Source organism: Nematolebias whitei, chromosome 13 (assembly GCF_014905685.2).
Source record: "Nematolebias whitei isolate Nwh7 chromosome 13, NemWhi1, whole genome shotgun sequence".
NCBI classification, from domain to species: Eukaryota; Metazoa; Chordata; class Actinopteri; order Cyprinodontiformes; family Rivulidae; genus Nematolebias; species Nematolebias whitei.
The window spans coordinates 12,470,803-12,492,755 of NC_056510.1; the positions used below are offsets into that span (position 1 = coordinate 12,470,803).

General features: G+C 38.4%; 2 protein-coding genes across 2 annotated transcripts in view; both read left to right on the forward strand.

The window, feature by feature from the left end:
• The window catches only part of fn1a (fibronectin 1a), a 37,641-nt gene extending 30,696 nt beyond the window's left edge, over positions 1–6,945 (forward strand). The window contains exons 41-49 of the mRNA XM_037686866.1: positions 551–665; positions 823–1,042; positions 1,147–1,314; positions 1,399–1,537; positions 4,018–4,185; positions 4,869–4,994; positions 5,101–5,207; positions 5,380–5,499; positions 6,547–6,945. Coding sequence (XP_037542794.1) covers positions 551–665; positions 823–1,042; positions 1,147–1,314; positions 1,399–1,537; positions 4,018–4,185; positions 4,869–4,994; positions 5,101–5,207; positions 5,380–5,499; positions 6,547–6,627 — 1,244 coding nt within the window. The 3' untranslated portion in view covers positions 6,628–6,945. The remainder of the gene's footprint in view (positions 1–550; positions 666–822; positions 1,043–1,146; positions 1,315–1,398; positions 1,538–4,017; positions 4,186–4,868; positions 4,995–5,100; positions 5,208–5,379; positions 5,500–6,546) is intronic.
• Positions 6,946–9,575: 2,630 nt separating this feature from the next.
• On the forward strand, positions 9,576–17,021 carry umps (uridine monophosphate synthetase). Its single transcript, XM_037686337.1, has 10 exons — positions 9,576–9,757; positions 11,241–11,394; positions 11,556–11,680; positions 11,759–11,946; positions 13,352–13,452; positions 13,525–13,685; positions 13,761–13,878; positions 15,761–15,936; positions 16,019–16,133; positions 16,811–17,021. The coding sequence occupies exons 1-10, from the start codon at positions 9,608–9,610 to the stop codon at positions 16,987–16,989; spliced, it is 1,467 nt and encodes a 488-aa protein (XP_037542265.1). The 5' UTR covers positions 9,576–9,607; the 3' UTR covers positions 16,990–17,021.
• Positions 17,022–21,953: the final 4,932 nt, after the last annotated feature.

Consider the following 21,953-nt stretch of genomic DNA (forward strand, 5'->3'; position numbering starts at 1 on the left):
TATCTATCTATCTATCTATCTATCTATCTATCTATCTATCTATCTATATATATATATATATGTCATTTATGCTGTTAAATCACACACTAAAACTAATTTGAATAACAACATAGTAGATTTAATTATTGTACATTATTTTTATTTATTTATTTTTTATTATTCTGTACTACTGTATGGTTAGAATTCAATGGAGAAAATTGTTGAAAATGACCATGTGTTTTATTATGGCATATAAAAAGGCAAGTAACATTAAAAAGCATAATACTTTGAATAGATTGACACTAAAATTATACACAACATACACATAGATCAATGTATTAATCAATGTATTAATCAATGTATGGCGTTTTGAGAGGCACTTTTGTCCTTTTGATGCTACAGGCAAAAAAAGATTCAGCTGCCTTTTAAACATTTATTTTTGTATTGTAAGCATCGTTTAGAATGACTTGGAACATCATTTAACTCAGAACACAGTTCAGACCATCTTGTCTTTCTCAAATTTTATCCAAATACTAACAAAGAGCATGAATGTTTCTCTTTACATCATCAGAGCCGGACTACTCATCTGTTCACCAGCTGTTGGTACCTGAGCTGCCTCAACTTCCTGTTCCTAATCGACCCGGCACCGACATCCTGGATGTCCCAGAGTCCTTTGACATAAAGATGTGAGTGTCTGCAGGACCACATGAAAATTATTCAATCAACTCACCAACATTTTTTAGCTGAACATGTTACATCTTATCTGAATTTTCGCTGGTTATTATTATTATTATTTTATTTTTTTTTTACATTTGCATTGCCTTCTGTTTTTTGCATGCACAGTTTTGACTCCAACCATGTCCACCTGGCTGGTACAGGTGGTCAGAACCAACCGGGTCAGCATAGTCAGCACATCTATACAGAATATCAGAACTTGCGCCCCAATAATGGACTGCATGGTTCCTACAATGAACCCAAAGAAGGCCAGAGACCCACTCTCAAAGAGCCCCTGGTCTTTATTCCTGTCGCTGGCCCTGATGGAAACAGAGTACCCCTGGTCAAGGTGCGTGAAACTCAAATTAACTTCTTAAGCTTAATGTGCTTAGCATCTTAAATCGTTCCTGAAATTATTTGTCCATGACGTTCTTGCTTTTTTGAATTGTGCAGGTGAGTGACAGCCCTCTGCCAGGTCTTGCTTTTGGTTTCCCTGACAACGAAACAGAGTTGCCCCAAGAAGCAAAGACGGTCACGACCATTTCCTGGCAACCAATCCCCGAAACAACGGAATATGAAGTGTCCTGTAACCCGATCACACTGGAGGAAAACGGCTTCCAGGTGTTCACGCTAACCTTCATGATGCCTTCGAGTCAGACAGTAAAGAAGAATCCTGTCTCACTTCTCGTCTTGTTTTTCACGCAGATGCGTCTTCCCGGCACCTCCAACAGCGCCACACTGATTGGACTCACGTCCGGAGCGTCCTATAATGTTGTTGTGGAGGCGATGAAGGAGGGGGCTAAAGAAACGGTCCTAGAGGATGTCATAACAGTTGGCAACGCAGGTACAATGCTTCTTACTGCCCGAGGATTTTCTGTTCTCAACTCTACAGCTTATAAATACATGAATAAAAATATCAACCTATAATGATGCATGCTCATTAATCCTGGTAGAAAAAAATCCAACAAAGTTAATTTAAGTCCATAGACGGATTAAAAACAAAATGTTGAAATGTTTCGTCTTTTATCCAAAAGTCTTCTTCAGTCTGAGGAGCTGCAGTAAACTCAGTCTTATAAATATTCACTTCTCGTAGTGGATCAACGATTTTGTTGGTGACAGCCAAAACTAGCTGTTCACATGATGAAGGAGGAGCATCAGCCTAACGACTGATCGTTAGTGCCCTGATGGCCACTTGCTATTCACAGAGGGCTGAGTGATCCTAGCAATAACAGCATTGTAAGAGGGTGACAGTTGGACACGGAGGCCTCCACCCCTGTTCAATGATGGACAGTTTCTCTTCACAAACATGGCTCCTTCACTCCACTCTCAAACCATCGTCCCTCTCTATCAAGGATGTGAACATCTTCATCCATGAACGAGTGACTGCTGGCCTGCAGCGTCACAACAACCTGTCATTCATTTATAGAATGTGAATCACCTGCTGCCATGCATGCCCAAGTTTAAAACAAAGATCATGTGAAGTGTAATAGCACTCTGAACTACAAGCAAACTAAATTTTACTGCAATGTTTGTCAAATTTACTGAGTTTTACCCTTTTTTTGTGTGTTTTATCAAGATTCATTAGCTGTGGTAGCTATATTGAATCAAGTAGACTTCAAATACAGTATAAATCATTTGAAGCTGTACATCAAATGACTGCTTATCGAGAGATTCATTCAAATTAATCTAGTGTTTCATGTTTCACTAAATTTAAGTTTTCAACTTTAATTGGAGATTTGACACTTTATCCATGCTACTGATTTCCTACCCATAAGCTGCTTTATTCATACCCATCTACCCACCAGGTACTGCCTTCATTTATTCTCAAGAAACAGGCCAACATTTTCTTTCATACCACAAGCAATTCAATCATTAAATACATAAAAAAGGTAATAAAAAGATGTCTCAAACTTCTTTGCTGTAATGGTGGATGTTAATGTATGCTTGTATATGTATGTCCTTTATAAAAATGCCTGCTGACAGTGTTGCAAACCAGTTTCCCTACAGAGATCTACCTACCTACCTACCTACCATCCATCCATCCATCTGCTAACAATACACTCATGTTTAGTCTAGGGGTTGAATAGACTAGTCGACTAGTTGATTCTAGGACATCTCACAAGTTTTTATACTTCACGGCGACTAATCACATTCACCACCGCCCACCCTGCTGTTCCCAACTCTATTCCACCCAATCCATGTGGTGGATTAAATAAAATAAAACTAAAAACAGTAGGGCGGTAGAGCTGTCATTTCTAACACGGCATTGCCCGGCTCGAGCTAAAATAATGTGCTGGATGGGCAAGCCAGGTTGGTGTCGGGCTTTTGATTGCATCAACGGACACACACGGCTGATGAACCAATTTGGATTGCCACCAGCCGCGCTGACAGGCCAGTTAAAAGACGTACAAACCCCCCCATATATATATATATATATATATATGACCCGCTGCCCTCAGTTCCATTCCACCCAATCCACAATGGTGGATTAAATCAAATAAAACTAAGAACAGCGGGGAAGGTGGTGGTGGTGGAGTCAACCACTGCCTGCCCGCTCTTCTTAGCCTTGTTTTTTATGTGCTGCACGTTTCTTTCACTGTTGCAGCTTAATAATAGTTTTGGTTTTCCTGTGACTCATTTGCAGTATGATAAATAGTAGGAGCATAAATATACACCCAATGTTTTGTTGTTCTTTTTGTATTGTAAATAATAAATTACGTTTTTTTGTTGTTTTTCTTTTGCGAATATGATATAGCGTCTTGAGTTCCTATGACGTCATCAACTAGTTGACGTTGACTCAACTTTTATCATGTTAAAGTTGACTTTTTAAAATATAGTTGTTCAACTCCAGTTCAGGCTGCTGTTTAATACAACTTATTATATTATATTATATTATATTATATTATATTATATTATATTATTATTGTTTAGCGTATACCTTGATTCTTGTATACTGTTTTTTTCTTTTTTATATAGTTTATATTTTTGCTATTTTTGGGTGTAACTGAACATTGAGTACACAGTTTCGTTCCACCTCATGTACCACATGTGATGCGAATGACAATAAAGAACATTGAACCTTGATGTGATATTTTGCTAACAACATCATGCACAGACACAGACATGCTGTCATAAACATGATGACATAAACCAAAACTGATCAGTTGTTTGCATTATAAACCTAGTGTTATCAATCTTGTTTTAATAATAAAATTGCAATAAATCTAGTTTTAATAAAAAAATAAAATAAAGTTTGTATCCGTCATCTGTGTTGCTCTATAAAGCAAAATAAATAGTTCTAACTTTTTATTTTTCTTCACTAAGTTCCAGGTGATCTTCCTGTTGCCACCAACCAGGATGTGTGTTACGACACGTTCACACACACGTACCACGAGGTGGGCTCGGAGTGGGAGCGCATGTCTGAGACGGGCTTCAAGCTGTGGTGCCGCTGCCTGGGGCTCAACAGCGGACATTTTAGGTGTGATTCATCCAGTGAGTGGCTTAATAACACAAATCTCTGCAAAACAGCCGGCAGCACACCATAGAATTACAAAAAACAATAATAATGTGACTTACCCATAAGGAATTTATAGGAAGGATTGTCAATGATGGAAATGAGTGTTAATCATAAACAAGACAATTAAATGTGTTGTAAATTCCTTTGCTATAGTAAAAGCAGTAGAAGCATTCAGTGAATGTTTTCTGTTCTACAGCTTGGAATAATAAATGCCAGCCATGACAATTTACAGCAATGTTATTAGCAGTTTATAATAACTTTATGTTTGTAAAGAAGCTTTTAGACAAAGTTTCACTATTTTTGACTGCACTTAAGTCTGTCTGTTGGATGCCCATGATGTCGTCTTTGCTCAGCTGTGAAAACTTTGCAGGGATCTCAGTGACTTGTATTGTCCATAGATGTTCAGAGTTAATCTGACAATACCAGGAAATGAGATCACCTGTCGAGTTCAAGTTCAATCACTGGATGATATTTAGTGCATTACTCTGGGAATCAAAAACATATATCTGTCTTTGTTTTCTGAACTGAATCTGTCCATGAGTAAAGGTTTGTTTCTTATTATGATGAGCACACTTTAAAATGTTTGTCCCTCCTCTTCTTATCGCTCCTTTTTCGTCTCTGTTTCTGTCCCTTTGTTTGTTGCTGCTCCCTTTTACAGAGTGGTGCCATGACAACGGTAATAATTACCGCATCGGAGAAAAGTGGGACCGCCATGCCGAGAATGGTCACATGACAAGCTGCATCTGCCTGGGCAACGGCAAGGGAGAATTCAAATGTGAACCCCGTAAGTTTGCTACGTTATACACCAAACATTATAAGACTCTCATTCAAGTGAATTCTTAGTATAATTCAGTATAGCTGATCTTTAATTATCCAACTTCATTCTCCAGATGAGTCCACGTGTTATGATGATGGTAAGATGTACCAGGTTGGAAAACAGTGGCAGAAGGATTACATGGGTGCCATCTGCACCTGTACCTGCTATGGAGGTCAGCAGGTAAGAAATAACAGCTGCACTGCTTTATAGGGGTCAAAAAGGTGTAAGACGGTAGAAAATGAATACTTTTCTTGTATAGCTTTGCTTGAAAAACAGCATAGAAAAATTATTACTGTTTTTTTTTTTTAATGTTAGCTGTGTACATTAACCTGATTTTTTTTTTTTTTTAAAGGGTTGGAGATGTGAGAACTGCAGAAGGCCTGGAGGACAGGCTAATGTGGAGGCTGATCTCCTTCAGCCTGTTTCTTCAGACATCTTTGACCGCTACAGAGAAAATGCTCTACGTAAACTGGTCAGTGTCATGAACAGACTGCCATACTGTATGCCAGGGGCATTTCTAGAATCTGACCTTTAGGGGTGCTTAGACCCAAGCACTGATAATGGCTCTTGGGTTGAACAATGCAGTAGCCATTACCACCAGAAGCATTTGTAATGTTGGTCTCTCTTGAAATTGAGTCCTTGTGACTCCACGAGACTAACCTGTATAAATGAAGGTTTAATGAAATGTGTTTTTTTTTTTTTTTTTTTTTGGGGGGGGGGGGTGGGGGGTGGGGGGGTCCTACCTCAGAAGTTTTTGAATAAAATTGTATAAAATTGTGAATAAAGTAGATGCCATTTCCTGCATTCTGGTGTAATTTAAGGGGTTGTTACTACTAAGTAAACACAATTCAATAACTATTTTAGAGTTAATGGCACAACGGGGGCCGAGATGGTGTAGAGGTAGGGCAACCGACTCGGGACCTGAAAGTCCCAGGTTTGATCCCCAGTCATTGCACATCTCGTGGTGTCTCTGAACAGGACACCCTATCCCCAATTGCTCCCTGGGCGCCCTCAATAGCTGCCCACTGCTCCACCTGGGGGGTGGATGGGTTAAATGCAGAGAGCCACTTTTGCCATTGTATGGGAACATACAATGATGACAACACATAACACATTATTATTATTATTATTATTATAAGAAGTAGCCTGACCAACCGTTCTCCTTGTGTGACTAGAGCACGCTACACTTCTTTCACGCATTCAAACACCCGCCACCCCCAGTTGACAACTGTATTGCAGTGCACAATACAGACAGTATTGCCGAGGTAAAATTTAAGGGTGCTTGAGCACCCCCAAAAAAAGAGGCTAAAATCGCCACTGCTGTATGCTAATTTTCAGAAACGTTACTGTTTGTTATCTATAGTAATTTTAATTTTATTTCAGCTGGGATACACAATAAGTTTATAGCCTTAAAAATGTTGCTGCATTTATTTTGCTTTGTTAGAGAATAACTTTATTTATATTAGCGCCTAAAAGATAAACTGCTTCAACTGATCAACTGTGTTCCTGTTTCTTTCAGAACATCCATTGTCCGATTGAGTGTTTAAGTCCAGAGCTGCTGGCTGACACTCATAGTCCCTCAGAGTTGGAGAAGAAGTAGGAAGGAAGGAAGTGAGACCACTCACAATGTCATCATTTAAAGAAGGACGCTTCCTCCTCCTGGTGCTTTAGAAAATATTGTTTCTGTCAGTTTTGTGCCTTTAGTGGTTTTCACCGCAACAAACTTTGTGACTTACCAAAGATCTGCTCAACGTTTTTTTTTTTTATTATAATTATTTGGGTTTGATCAACTTTTCAACCATAAAAACTGAATTTATTTGGACTTTTTTTTTAACACATTTCTGTCACAATGAAAGTTCTGCTGCTTTATCACTTCGAACTCTTCAAGAAACATTGTTCTTTTCACACACAAACACGAACACACAATATGCAGTGCAACTCTGTATATTTTATTATTAAATGGGCTTTTGCAACTTTCACCACATTCCATATTAATTATTTTTTCAAACCAAAATTTTTTTTTTCATATAAATTGTGAGGTTTTTTTTTATGTTTTCTTGTGATGACACCAGCCACCTTTTAAAATGTTTATGTATGTTTTATTTTTAGAAGATTAATTGTGGCTAATTCGTATTCAAAAGTCTTGTAGGTAATTGTAGAATGTATTTTGTGGGTTCTTGGATATTTCTACATCAGAAAAAAATGTTATTGAAACGACGCTGAAGCCATACAGTATTTTATTGTTGCCTAAAACTCCTTATTTGAGTTGTACTGATCCAGACAAACATGATGGTCAGTATTTTTGTGGTTTTACTTCATTATAATAAAAGATGAGCACTGTTAGCTTTCATGTGATGTTATTTTGCTCGGCTGTCGTTGCTGTGTACTCTTTTCAGTTCATGTATATGTGGTCATCATCTGCAAACTAAGGTTTTCTTTGTAAAACAAATTATAACACCTTTACAACTGTTAAACTCAAAACTCCTTGAGCAATAGTTGAACTGATGAAAAATTTGCAATGTTTTCAAGTGAAATATATTTTGATTACATGTTTATATTTCTATTTATCCCCCTTTTTTATTTAGGCATTATGCTCAATGCTTGGGGGGTGTGAACTTATTTTTTGATTAACTTGTTTTTATTGTTGGTGCCGGATTCTGAACTACTGTGGACAAAATCTTTATAATAAACTCAAAAGAGAAAACAAATTGCAGTCTGTTTGTTGTAATTGTAAGTTATTAATAGTTTTAAACAGTACTGTACCATACATTCTTGGTGCAGATATACATATGGATGGAAGTAAATTAGTTCAACATTTAAAACCATAATAATACAATGGTTTGCAAAATGCTTGGTTTCTAACACCCAGAGTATGCATCTGACTTAAAAATAAATAAATAATGTTCCATTACATGTAATTTCCTTGAAATAATAAATAAATCAATACAGTACAATCCAAAATGTACATTATTTTTTAAGTAAAGTTTGGTTTTATTGTTAGTAATGACCATTGTCACAATGGTACATGCTCTATTTAACCTCTGCTCGACTGCCTGGCTGACATCAGGGACTGGATGGCTTTAACTTTCTTAAGTTTCAAAGAAAAGAAGTCTGAAGTCATGTTGTTCCCTCCCAATGACACGATCACAAACCACTGCATCGACCTCTCTGCTCTAACCCTGTCAGAAAAACAAAGAGTCGCTAATCTGGGAGTGATAATGGACCCGTCCCTGAAACTTAACAATCACGTACACATGATTGTTAAATCATGTTTCTTCCAACTGAGGCGGCTGTCTAAACTGAAGCCCATATTGTCCAAAAATAACCTGGAGACAGTAATACATGCATTCATTACATCTAGGCTTGATTACTGCAATTCACTCCTGTTTGGTATCAGTCAGACCTCCATTGCACGACTACAACTGGTCCAGAATGCAGCAGACCGATTTTTAAGAGAGCACATTAAACCAGTTTTGGCCTCACCGCACTGGCTACCGGTTCACCTTCGAATCCAGTTCAAAATACTCCTGCATTACTACAAATCACTGAACAGTTTTAAGTGCTCTATAAATAAAATGGTATGGTATGGTAATAAAATACTGTATAAGACAAAAACTTATTTCTACATACACAAATACATACATAAAAACATACATACATACACACAAACACAGGTTTGTCTTGCTATTGTGGACTTTCCATTGACTTCCATTCAAATTTCTTTCATTTGCCTAATCCTGACCCTTACCCTAAACCTAGCCATTACCATTACATACCTAATCCTTAACCTAACCCATCTTCAATTCACACCTTAGTCCTAACCCCTAACCCACCAATTGAACCTTATGGGGACCGGGCTTTGGTCCTCAAAAAGAGCAGTTGGTCCTCCTCATAATGTAGTATGTGTTCAAAAATGGTCCTCACAAACATATACATACATTGCATACATAAATGCATGCATATATGCATGGATCTGGCTCGTGCATGCATGCACACATGCATACATACATACATGCATGCATGCACGCATACATGCACGCACGCATGCATGCACGCACGCACACATGCACGCACACATGCATGCACGCACACATGCATGCACACATAAATGCATATATGCATACATACATACATAAATGCATGCATGTAAATACACACGGGTCTGACCCATGCATGCATACAAGCATACATGCATATATACAAGCATGCATGCATGCATGCATGGGTCAGACCCGTTTAACAAGCCCTGAACAAGATGGTGGCGAGGTTGTTTTAACTTCCGAAATAGGCTTTTTCAGAATAAATCAACTCAAGTGAAATAAATGTGTTTTACCACCGTGGAGTTTTTTTTTTTTAAATCTAACGCTTAGTGGTAAAGAGATAAATGTGGTCTTTATCTTCCAAGAAACGCTTTTTTATTACAGTCTTAATGTTTTACTTTTAACATTTGCCAAGTTTTGTTTTATTTTGAAAACGGAACGGAAGTGTATGTCACCACCAAGTCGCCGTAAGGGAGTTGCGATTCCGTGGCGTCGTTAAAGTTTGAGGAAAGTAAAGCTGCAACTCCTGGATACTAAATAATGGAGGACATTTCCATGGACGCTTTGATTCTGAAACTCCACGACGTGAACGCTGTGAAGTTTGGCGAATACAAACTGAAGAGCGGCTTGTTGACGCCGATTTATATCGACCTGAGGGTCCTGGTGTCCTACCCTGCTCTCATGAATCAGGTAAGCACGTGCTACATTAGTTTATTGACATTCTTACAGTTTAATAAAACAGCAGCAACTACGAGATATTTCACTTCTGCACTTTTAAAAGGCACGAACCTGCTAGCTACACCTTACGTCGTTTAGTCTTGGAAATAGTTTGTGCACACGTGCGCCTTCTTTCTCCACCAGTCATTTATTATCAGTCAGTTTACTCATTGAAGTTTAAACATCTTATCAGTGGTAAGCAAGTAAGAATGTTGAGCTCTGTATTTGCAGATGCATAAAATAATTGCTGTTTTTCCGTCTGTCTAATTGAATTAATTGCTCCACTTTAAACAGGTGCCTAGCTTTACTGCAAGTATGGAAAACATTCTCATTCTGTATGCTTTGTTTTATTGCACATGCAAGGAAATGCATACAAGTAGAAGCCCACAACGACAAAGCACAACAAGAAATCAGTGAAGGGTCACATGTACAACTGGTGGGGCATATATACATTGTGCCATATTAAAAAAAGTACATGTCCTGGAATGAAGTTGAAGATGGGTTTGGTGTTATTTATGCCAGGGATGACCAATCCTGGTCCTAGAGGGCCACTACCCAGCATGTTTAAGAAGTTTGTCTGCTCCAACACACCTTGTTTGAATATTAACAGGCTTCTGCAGAACAGGTGAGCAGGAAAGAGATAAAACATGCAAGGTAGTGGCTCTTGAGGACTAAAATTGGACAGCCCTGATTTAATAAGTGGCCCAGTCGAGACTGTTCATTTTCATAGGGTTTAGTTGTCCACAGGAGCACATCTCTCATCTAAGTTAAATGACTCTTAACACCCTGCCTGAAGAAATACTGTAGACTGCTACTTAAAAACAGTAAACTCCTTATCTCTGAAAGGTTAACGGGGTAGGTTCAATAGAGGGAATTGGGATCGAGACTAAATTGAAAGGGTTCAAAGGTTTCTTGCCTCACTTTTCTGTTCTTGAAGAAATAATGTTGAAGGATGGTTTGTATATATTTCCAAAAATGTTCAGTCAGGTCATCTGGACGTTTTTTTATTTTTTTGGTTTTGTTGAACTGTTTCGTCCTTCATCCAAAGGACTTCATCAGTCCGAGGAGCCACAAAAAACTGAGTTCCACAAGTGGCACACTCACATAGTGGACCAACCAGTTTGCTGGTGATAAGATGGTTTCTGGGTCTCGCCTTCTCCCCTGCCGACTCCTCTGAGGCAGCCACAGCCAAAGTGGTTCAAAATATCAAAGTCCATGCTCAATAATCCAGGTAAAAAAAAAATCCAACAATGTTCAGTCAGGTCATCTGGACGGTTTATTTTATTTTATTTGTTTTTGTTGAACTGTTTCGTCCTTCATCCAAAGGACTTCGTCAGTCCGAGGTGCCACGACAAGCTTAGTCCTACAAGCAGCACACTCCCATAGTGGCTGTGGCTGCCTTAGAGGAGTCGACAGGGAAGAGCCCCTTTGTGTCACCTTCTGTTTTTGTTTGCAGGTGTCAAGCCTCCTCTACCAGCGAGTGCAACAAGAGAGCCTTCAGTTTGACTCCGTGTGTGGTGTTCCATACACAGCCCTCCCCCTGGCCACAATTATCTGCTCAAGACATGATCTCCCTATGCTCATCAGGCGAAAAGAAGCCAAAGACTATGGTAAACCAGGCAGAATTTATTGACTTATTAAAACAGAAAGAACCTTCAGCTTTTTGTAATTGGTTTGCAGCCGCTGAAATGTTTAGCTTTCTAACGGCGCATAGTTGTGGGTCAATTTATTTCCTGCTGAGGCTGATTATTTTATTTTTGTACTGTAATAGGAACCAAGCGGCTGGTGGAGGGGGCATTTCATGAGGGTGATACATGTTTAATCATTGAGGACACAGTGACCAGTGGCAGCAGCATCCTGGAGACAGCAGAAGTCCTCCAAAAAGAAGGGCTGATGGTATAGAATCATAACAGTTTATATCGCTTAACATTTTTACAGGTGATAGTTCTTGTTAAAAGTTTTTATTTGTTTCAGGTGACAGATGCCATTGTTCTGATGGATCGAGAGCAAGGCGGTGTGGAGATGTTGGCCTCTCATGGGATCAGGCTCTTCCCTGTCATCTCCATGTTCAAGCTGCTTGATGTGCTGCATGCAGCTGAACGCATCGATGACCAAACCGCCCAGAGCGTTCGCAAGTTCATCCTCAACAATAACACTTTCAGGTAATGTACCATCTACAGGAAACAAACCTTTTTGTTGTTCTGTCTGGTTTCTCAGACTCTTGGTGTTTGTTTTGGTTAAGCTTCTGTCTTTTTGTCGTATTCAACATTTAAGCATATTTTGTCACAGTATATTGATTCCTAAAAAAATGGATCTAGACAGAATAATTACTTGGCAAGTCATAAAAGAACTGTCATTTTGGGATACACATTATTTAAATTTATATCTTTAAGAAATGGGACCTAGAGAGTTGATCATGTTTAGGCCTGTCGTGATAAACAATAAATCAATTAATCGCATGATAAATTAAAATGAGGTCGATAATTTTCATTTATCGGCTCTATTGTTTCTTCGTGTCTCTCTTTCTACTCAAGACACTGGATGACAAAAGGCTCAACTCCGGTGCTCTTCACTGACCCTTCCTTTCTCTTTTCTTTAAAATCCGTTTTAACCGTCCAAAATTGCGTTTTTGGGTTGTTAAAAGTAGCTAAGCTGAGAAGCTAAGCTACGAGCTAAGCTAACAGGCTGACCTCAGGGGGAAAAACCTCCATCTTATCGAAACTCCAAAATTCATGGTTGAAATTTGTGCCTTCGTCTAAAAAGTTGTTTTTCTCTGCAAAAAGAAGCCGAGAACGTGTTTACTGATTTTGTTTTTATTTTTATTAAAAGCTTTGTGTGACAAATGCTATGCTAAAGAGCTCAAACCACACAGAGCGTCCGCCATTTTGAGAACTGAAAAACAGGAAGAAGAGACAGCCCATGTCACGTCAAGGGGCCTCCCTTCCATTTTCTTAAAAACACACTGCTCTCTCCCTCACTATCCATCCTTCAGTTCAAACTGTCTTCTACTGCTATCTAGTGGTCAAAAAAGATATTACACACAACAAGTTGCCAACATTTCTTCTTAAATTTGATGAATATTAATTATTGTCAAATTTCAAACAATATTATCGTTTATCACAATAATTTCTGAGACAATTAATCGCCCAGCAAAATTTATCATGACAGGCCTACATCTACTCTATATCAAGATTTTGTTCTGTTGGGAATCACCTGGTTGGTGCAAAATTGCTGCTTTATGTGTTCTATAACACAATGGAGTAATCCTTAGCCCTTTCATGATTCATTAAAAAATGGAAACCTTTATCTCTGTGATGGGCTTCGAGAAACAAAGTGCTTAAAGATGTATTTTAATGACGCATGAGGAACAACTGCTCAACTAACTTTTTAAAAGGGGATTAAAAGAGTCTTCTTGGAAATAAAAATATAAGAAAAGTAAAAAGTAGCTCAAGACCTCCATAGTATTGTGAACTTTTTTTATTCTTGTTTTTGAGTTCAGTTAGCTTGTTACCTCATTGCATGCTTATATAAGGCTCTGTAACTTTATTTTAATCTTCTCTCATTCAGCTCTAATAAGAAGGAAAAAGGCAGTAACGTTCCAGCTGCCAAGAAGCCGTGTGTGGAACCAAAGCAAGAGCTGAGCTACGCAGCCAGAGCTGAGTTGCCAAGTATGTAGTGTCTTTTAAATCGTTCAAATATCCTTTCCAGTTTGGAACACTAAAACTTCATTTTGTCTGCAGACATTCACCCCCTGGCATCAAAGCTGCTGAAGATCATGGAGGAGAAACGGTCTAACCTCTGTGTTTCTGCTGATGTGACCTGCAGCGAGGAGCTGCTGCAGCTGGCAGAGTCTCTTGGTCCAACAATCTGCATGTTGAAGACTCATGTAGACATCCTGAAGGTGCATGAGAAGTTTTCTTTTACATGGAGAACTTTGCTACATTTTATCAACTAATGCTGTTCTGTGTGCTTGCAGGACTACACTCCAGCTGTCAGTCAGAAACTGCAGGCGTTGTCTGAGAAACACAACTTCCTCATATTTGAAGATCGCAAGTTTGCTGATATTGGGAATACAGTCAAGCATCAATATGAAGGTTAGAGGATTTTAGTCATTTAAGTTTTAAGTTCAAGAATCTTCATTATCCCCAATCACAATTTGTTTCACAGTCAGTAGGCACACAAAACGTCCATACTAGACCCAAAAAGTTAAAAACAAAACAACTGGACTTTATTTGTAACTGAAGACGTTTCGCTTCTCATCCGAGGAGCTCTCTTAATTCAATGAAATAAGGAGTGTGGGATTCAAGTTATAAAGCTGTGGTGTTGTCTAAGCTTGCATAATGGAGATTGGCACATGCAGATTGACCTCACAGTCTTCACAATAGAGGATCGTTAGGGTCGTTGTTAGCCCCATCCATACTAGACATGACAGTGAGTCATTAATATAGCGGTGCAGAAATGATCACTGTTCATTGAGAAGCCTGATCTCGCCCTACATCTGGGCAGCAGATACTTGCGTCCAGATGGAAGCAACCTGAACTCACCATGGAGTGGGTGATCAGTAGGGATGTGTGATTATGGCATAAAATTCATATCACAATATATATTGTGAAGGGTGGCGATAACGATATATATCACAATATGTTTTTGGAATAAAACTTGCAATAGGAATGAAAAAAAAGCATAGGGTGTCCTTTTGCCATAATTTATTTTGAAAACTGCTATACCACAAAATAATCTCAATTAAGAAAATTCCACTACTAGGTCCAGAGGGTTTTTAAATAATTAACAAATCAAGTATTAGGCTTCTTTCTTGTAGTGCAAAATATATCAAATGTAGTTTTAGCCATATGTTTTAAACAAAAGAATATGTTGTTAACTCTTAACAGTTTCCAGTCTTCTCACTTAAGAAATGAACAGCAACAGAGCAGCATTTTACACTGAAACACTTCACCCTCCAACCCTCTAGTGGGCGTCTCCTTCTGCTTTAATGGAGAGCTGACACAAAATGGCGACCAGTTTCCTCTGTGGCTTTGACCAGAGGGTCTCGCAGTAAAATCACACAACACAGCGTTCTTGTACAGATCAGAGAGCAGGTTTCTCTAAAGCTGACCAACACTTTAACTTTCGACGGAAAAAAACAACTTTCGACGGAACACAATGTTTTGTGCATGTGTCCGAATACGGCAACACTACTGCAAGCCGGCCGTAATTAGCTTGTAGTTTCGCTACTTAGCTTTCGAAGAAAAGACTAACACCACTCACTCACAGTTTAACTAAAAAAAGTAACAAATCTGACAACTCTGATTTTACATCAGACACAGCATTAGTTAGCCGGTAGAATACAGATCTCTATTGTAGGCTAAATGTTTATCGTTTCCACCGTGTACTGTATATATCGCGCAGGTCTTGTGATCAGGATCTGCCAGAATCAGCCTGGCCTTGTTCATCTTTATAGTTATCTCCTCCTACATGTCTCTGCGTGAGTGCAGCTACAGCGTGCACTCTCAGGACATTATTACCTGCAGTGTTCCCTCAGTGCGGACTGAACTTGGCAAAAGGGCCTTCTCCTACTCCGTTCCTGTTTCCTGGAACATCTTACAAAAAGATTTGAAGCTCTCGACCTTGACCTCTCTAAAAGTGGCTTTAAAAATCTGTTGGACTCCTGGCAGGGACCAATGCAGACATGTTCCTGTTTTTAGTTTTCTACATACACTTTATAATCTAGCTGTTTTTGTTACTTTTTTGCCATCTTATTTGTAAAAAAAAAAATCTGTTTTCCTTTTTATAACTCTATTGTTGTCGCTGTTCATTGTTGTCATCATTGAGCATGCATCAGGATATGTTGTCATCATTCTTTGTTGAAATCAGGTCTCTCTTGTAAATGAATCCTCGAGGCTCAATGGGATTTACCTGTCTAAATAAAGGTTGAATGAACGGGTCTGATGTCATGGTCCTCATGTTTTTCTTCTGCAGGTGGTGTGTTCCAGATCTCGTCGTGGTCCCATGTAGTTAATGCCCATGCAGTTCCGGGGCCGGGGGTCGTGAAGGGCCTGAGTTCTGTAGGGAAGCCTCTTGGGCGTGGCTGTTTGCTCATTGCACAGATGAGCTCCCAGGGCTCTCTGGCCACTGGTGAATACACGAAGGCTGTGGTAAGCACATTTCTGCTGAGGCCTTTTTCTGATCAGTGCCTGTAACTTCACAGCAGCTTACGTTTGTTCTGTGACTCTGCAGCTGCAGATGACGGAGGAGCATTCAGACTTTGTGATTGGATTCATTTGTGGCTCAAAGATCACAGAGAAGCCAGAGTTCATCCACATGACACCTGGTGTGCAGATGCAAGCTAAAGGTAAATTTAACTGTGTTCTGATCATTTTGTAACCTATTATTTCATTGGCATCTCAAATCTGCTTATTTTGTAATGCACTATATGCATGCATGTACATTTGTGCATGTATATGGAAAAACAGATGTTTGTAATATTCAGTATGCTGGCATTTCAAGAAATGTGACCGGTCGCCAATGCTGATACAAATATATAATTTTCTGTTGTGTTATTTAGATGTAGTTTCCATAATTATTTTGATGGTTCATGGTTAGTAATGGAAAAATATGACCTTTTAAATTATGCATAGCACATTTCATAGGGAACTTGTACTTAGTTTACCAGTTTGAATAGTCCTCTCCCAGCTATACTCCTGAAATTAGCCATGAACTGACCGAATCTAACCTTATCTGCATGCATATATTCCATTTACAGCATCACTTAATACTAACATCACGGTTCTAATGACAGATATAAATGATATACGAAAATAAACACTTTATTTTAAGTATTTGTGCAGTATTGATGTGTGTGCTAACATTTACACACAACCTATTACGGTAGGATTCAAATAAATGGAGAATTTAAATGACACTTTTCTGACACATGGTGGCGCTGTTGTTCTATAAATTATATCTGGCTCTCCCAGTATTGTTACCTTCTCATACATTTTTCCATCTCCCATTTCCCTCCCCTTTCAGGAGATTCACTGGGCCAGCAGTACACGGCCCCAGAGGAGGTTATCTACAGCAAAGGCTCTGATGTCATCATTGTGGGACGCGGTGTTTTAGAGGCTTCTGATAGGCTCGAAGCCGCCGAGTCGTACAGAAAGGCGGGCTGGGATGCTTACTTGAAGAGAGTGAGGCGAAGCGACCAGTGAGACCTCAGAAGTGTTTAATTTCTGATTGAAAGGGCAAAAAACATGCATGGATGCTTCAGCCAGTAAACATCAGAAGACTAAAAAAAATAATAATCTGAACGTTTTACATTTTACACGTTTTACACAGTTTTACATTTCCAGCACATTCTTGACCAGTGTGGGGACTCTTAATCACAATGTGTTGTCAAGTCTCATTTACAAGCTGCTTTATAGTTTTGAATCATAATAACTTTATAGTTTTGACTCTATTTTAACTATCATTTCCTCTGTTGAAACAAATCTACTAAACTTTGAAACATCTGTCCAGTGTTTCTCTGTTAAAGTATGAGTCGTGATCAAAACAAACTTCCAGTTGAAAAACTTTTTTTTTTTTTTTTTTTAATTTCATTTCATAAATGCATCACATTGTTTTACATTTCCATATAACTGATGCAACCATGGACCTTGATTTAAATAAATGGTGAAAACTAAAGATTTAAATGCAGGAGATTTTCTCAAGCAGATGAGCATTAAAAGCACGTCTCCTGCGCTTTCACTTGTTAGACGTGATGCAAAGTAATTATTTGGAACTTCAAGAAGCGCTAGTGTTGGGTAACTTTCAGTGTTAAATAAAGTTGATCTCCTGCAAGTCGATATTCTTGACCAAATATGTTTTGGTAAATTATTTTTTTCCACTAGTTTTACATTCCAATAATTTACTGACTTGTTTGAAGATTATGGTCTTGACATTCCTACTGTAAGAAAATGCAGCAAAAATTGAAGATCACTTAAATTGCTAGATTAATTTCCATTTGCTGTTTTTTTTAATGTTTTTATTTAGTTGTGTGACTTCAGAATATTGTGTTGACAGGAGCTGATCACATCTGTATTCATAATAAGGCCCAGTGCATATCCAAGTTTAACAAAAAAAAAAAAAAACTCAGTCAAGGTCTGAGAACAGTTTATACGCTGAACAAATAAACTTCTTTTTGCTCTCATTTTTCATGAGCTGAACTCAAAGATGTAAGACTTTATGTACACAAGACCTTTTTCTTAAATATTGTTCGTAAGTTTGTGTAAATCTGTTACTGAGCACTTTTCCTTTGCAGAGATGATCCATCCACCAGTGTGACAGCCTGATTATTGCACAGGTGTGCCATAGGCTGACCACAATAAAAGGCCTCTCAATAATGTGCAGTTTTATCACTGCACAACGCCACATATGTGGCAAATTTTGAAGGAGCGTGCAATTGGCATGCTGATTGCAGGAATGTCAATGTCCAGAGAATTTGGCAGTAATGTACATCCAACCGACCTCAATACAGACCATCACCTGTGTTTGTTCTTAACCTACACTTGCCATAACCCCACCACCACCACGGGCCACTCGATTCACAACATGGAGATCAGCAAACCGCTCAACTCCGTACATGCAGTCTGCAATCTGTCCTGTACAACGAAAACCAGGATTCATTTGTGAAGACGACACCTCCAACATGCTATATACTCTGTTATATGTGAGCATTTGCCCATTCCAGATGACAAACTTCAGTCAGGTGGAGACCCTGCAGAGTAGGACGAGCATGCAGATGATCTTACCCGAGATGGATTCTGACAGTTTGTGCAGAATTTCTTTTTGTTGCAGCAGCTGTCCTGGTGACTGGTCTCTGATGATCTTGGAGGTGAAGATGCTGGATGTGAAGGTCCAGGGCTGGTGCAGTTACACATGGTCTGTGGTTGTGAGGCCGGTTGGATGCACTGCCAATTCTCTGAAACATTTTTGGAGACATCTTACGCAAGATAAATGAACATTCAATTCATGGGCCACAGCTCTGGTGGACATTCCTGCAGTCAATGCCAATTGCATGCTCCTTTAAAATTTGCCACATCTGTGGCTTTGTGTGTTAAAACTGGACATTTTAGAGAGGCCTTTTATTGTGGTCAGCCTAAGGCACACCTGTGCAATAATCATGCTGTCTAATCAGCAACTTGATATGCCACACCTGTGAGGTGGATGGATTATCTTGGCAAAGGAGAAGTGCTCACTAACACAGATTTACACAAAGCTTTATTGACCCAACTAGATGCGAAAATATCGGATGCAAACTTTATTCTTCTGGTATGGTTTGGACCGTGTTGCATTGTTTTAACTTGTCAGTATATAGTGGGTCACATTTGGGTTGAATAAAGTTTATATTTTTATAATCTCTAACCTCATCTCTGGGCTGTTGATGAACCTAAAAAGCATAATAAAGTCCTAAAAATGTCATTATCATACTTGACGAGTGAACTGGGTGAGTCAACAGAGACGTTTTGCAGAATGACTCCAGAAAACATTAAAAGCACAAAAAATATTTAATTTCCGGCCTCTTAAGTTTACAACATGCCTTATCAATGGTTTTGTCCTAAAATGAACTGTGTTTTTAACCTAATTTAAATCAAGCCTGTAGGTTTATTACTAAACTCTGTCATTTGATGCATTTGTTGTCTTTCCTATTAAACCCATTAGGCTTCAAATTACAGGAGTGTCCCTTTAATTAGCAGACATGCAGCTCTCTCATTGGTCTGCTGTTTTGTGTCCTTTTTCAGCTGCTCCTCTCGCATCACTAATTCATTTAAAAATCTGTTTAAACCACCTTTTTTTTAAGTTTATTTGTATTTGTCCTCTTTCTGTTTTATCTAGGGTATCTGCAATTTTTACAATCAAATCAGACATTTCTGTTCATTTGCTCAAAACATAGAAGCAACATAGAAACATAGAAGCTCTGAAATGTACCCGATCCTTGAAAAAAGATAACACAACTCAGTCAGTGTTCTTTAAATGTGACATACAAACCTGGTGTAAAGTGCAGAATGTAATCTATAACTTATTGTTTTATGAATCAATATGAAGTCTAGGATTTGTTTTAAACTGTTGACATTTTTTGTATTTTTAATGTTTGAAGAAAGAAAAACTCAAAAAAAAAAAAAAAAAGCTGTGGAGACCACCTTGGATAAAAGCTAAATATTGAATTATGCAGCCTGATGTGCATTTTTTGAATGTATGGATACATTAGTAAGTATCCAAATACCATGTTTTTCTATAAGTCTATAGACTATAAGTCACACTTAAATCCTTTAATTTTCTCAAAAATCAACAGTGAATCTTATAATCAGGTGTGCCTTATGTATTAATTCTGTTTGTGCTTACTGACCTTGAACTGTGGTTACTGTGAATGAGTTGAATAAAGTTTGACTTATCCAATGGTTTTGTTTTGCTTAATGCACCTTATAATCCGGTGCTTTTTATGTCTGAAAACAGACCCGTTCGTTGATATTGCACTTATAATCCGGTGCGTCTTATAGTCCGAAAAAAACGGTAATAATAATTTTAAAAAATCTTGCTAGTTTAATAGAATTTTAACCGTGACTTGATGCATTTCCTTTCATAAAGGCAGAAACCTTCAGTTACGTCAACATGTATTCAAAGCTTTTATCAAATGTAAACAGTAATTTATAATTCTTGATGTCATCATACTGATTTTTTTTTTGTTTTATTGTATCCATTGTGAAGAAACTTTAATGCAGAGAACTCAGCCACAATTTGCAGATCCCTGCTCTAACAAAACTATTTATATCCACACTTTAAAGAGTGAAAACTTACTAAAATATCTAAATAACTTTTATTCTGATAATAGTTTGTCTCAATGGTTAGGAGCAAAACCTGCCCCCTAAATGTATCCAAAAATGGCTTGATCCTCTGATCCCTGCAGTGGGAGAGTGTCATGCTCTAATAAGTTAATGTTTCTCTGTGTCACTGGTGGATTTCCTCTTTGATGTCATGTCTAAACTTAAACCTCTGCTAGTTCCTCCCTATCAAACTGTGGAAGCCCTTTACTGCCACAAAATAAAATAAATAAATACCTCTATGCACATATTTTCAGGTACCACCACAAAATGATGACTTATACCATCTTCCATCCATCCATCCATTATCTTTTACCCGCTTCTTCCATTTTGGGTCACGGGGGTCTCCGGTGCCCATGTCCAGCAATCACTGTGCGAGGGGCAGGGTACACCCTGGACAGGTTGCAAGTCCATCACAGGGACACAGAGAGCAGGGGTGGGCAACTTTTTTTTTTTTTTGTTGCCAGAGGGGCAAATAAAGGTATTTAAAGCCATTGAAGGGCCACATATAGAAATAGTAAATAGATTTTCTTTAAGATAATCTGGAACACTTATTGCAAGCTTTATCTCGTAAAGTTAGCATGCTTGATAAAAATGTCTCCTCAATAATCTGGGAATACAAGACTTTCTTTGTAAACTGGCCTTTGAGAGAATATGTGTTTTAGCTTAAATATGTAAAAAACAAACAAACAAAAAACAACACAATATAATTGCTTTTTGGAGTCTTTAAGGTTCAGTCTAGTTCTGGAAACAATAACTTCAGGAAAAAGGTTTTGGCTTTTCTTAATCCAACAGTTTATGATGTAGTATTTAATTTAGACTTAAGTTTCATTGATAAAAAGCAGGTTTTCATCAACTTATTCTAAAGTTGTTTTCTTTTCAATTAAGAATATTGAGGGCCATATAGAGATTGTCCTAGGGCCACTTTTGGCCCTCGGGCCATATGTTGCTCATGTCTGTACTAAAGCATAATTTTGAGTTAGTGTCTAATAATCATGACTTAGATGCATTTTTTTTTAACTAAAGTGGTGGAAATGTGCTTCTATATAAACCCACATTAAAATTCATACCGGAAGGAAAAATTTGTTGAGCTGCCTTGCAATAAAAAGTTATTTGCAAGGCAAAAAGTATGAAAATGATGCTCGAGCAGACGCTGTGGGACAGACTGAACAGGTCGCCAGGTAGCGACGGTACAATGAGGCTTTTTACAGTTGAGTGCGCGTGCAGAGAGCACATGTCGTTGCCCGGCGCACAGGAGGAAGGAATCATTCATTTGTGTGTGTGACTGAGAGAGAAAAGAAAACCCACATCACCCCCCC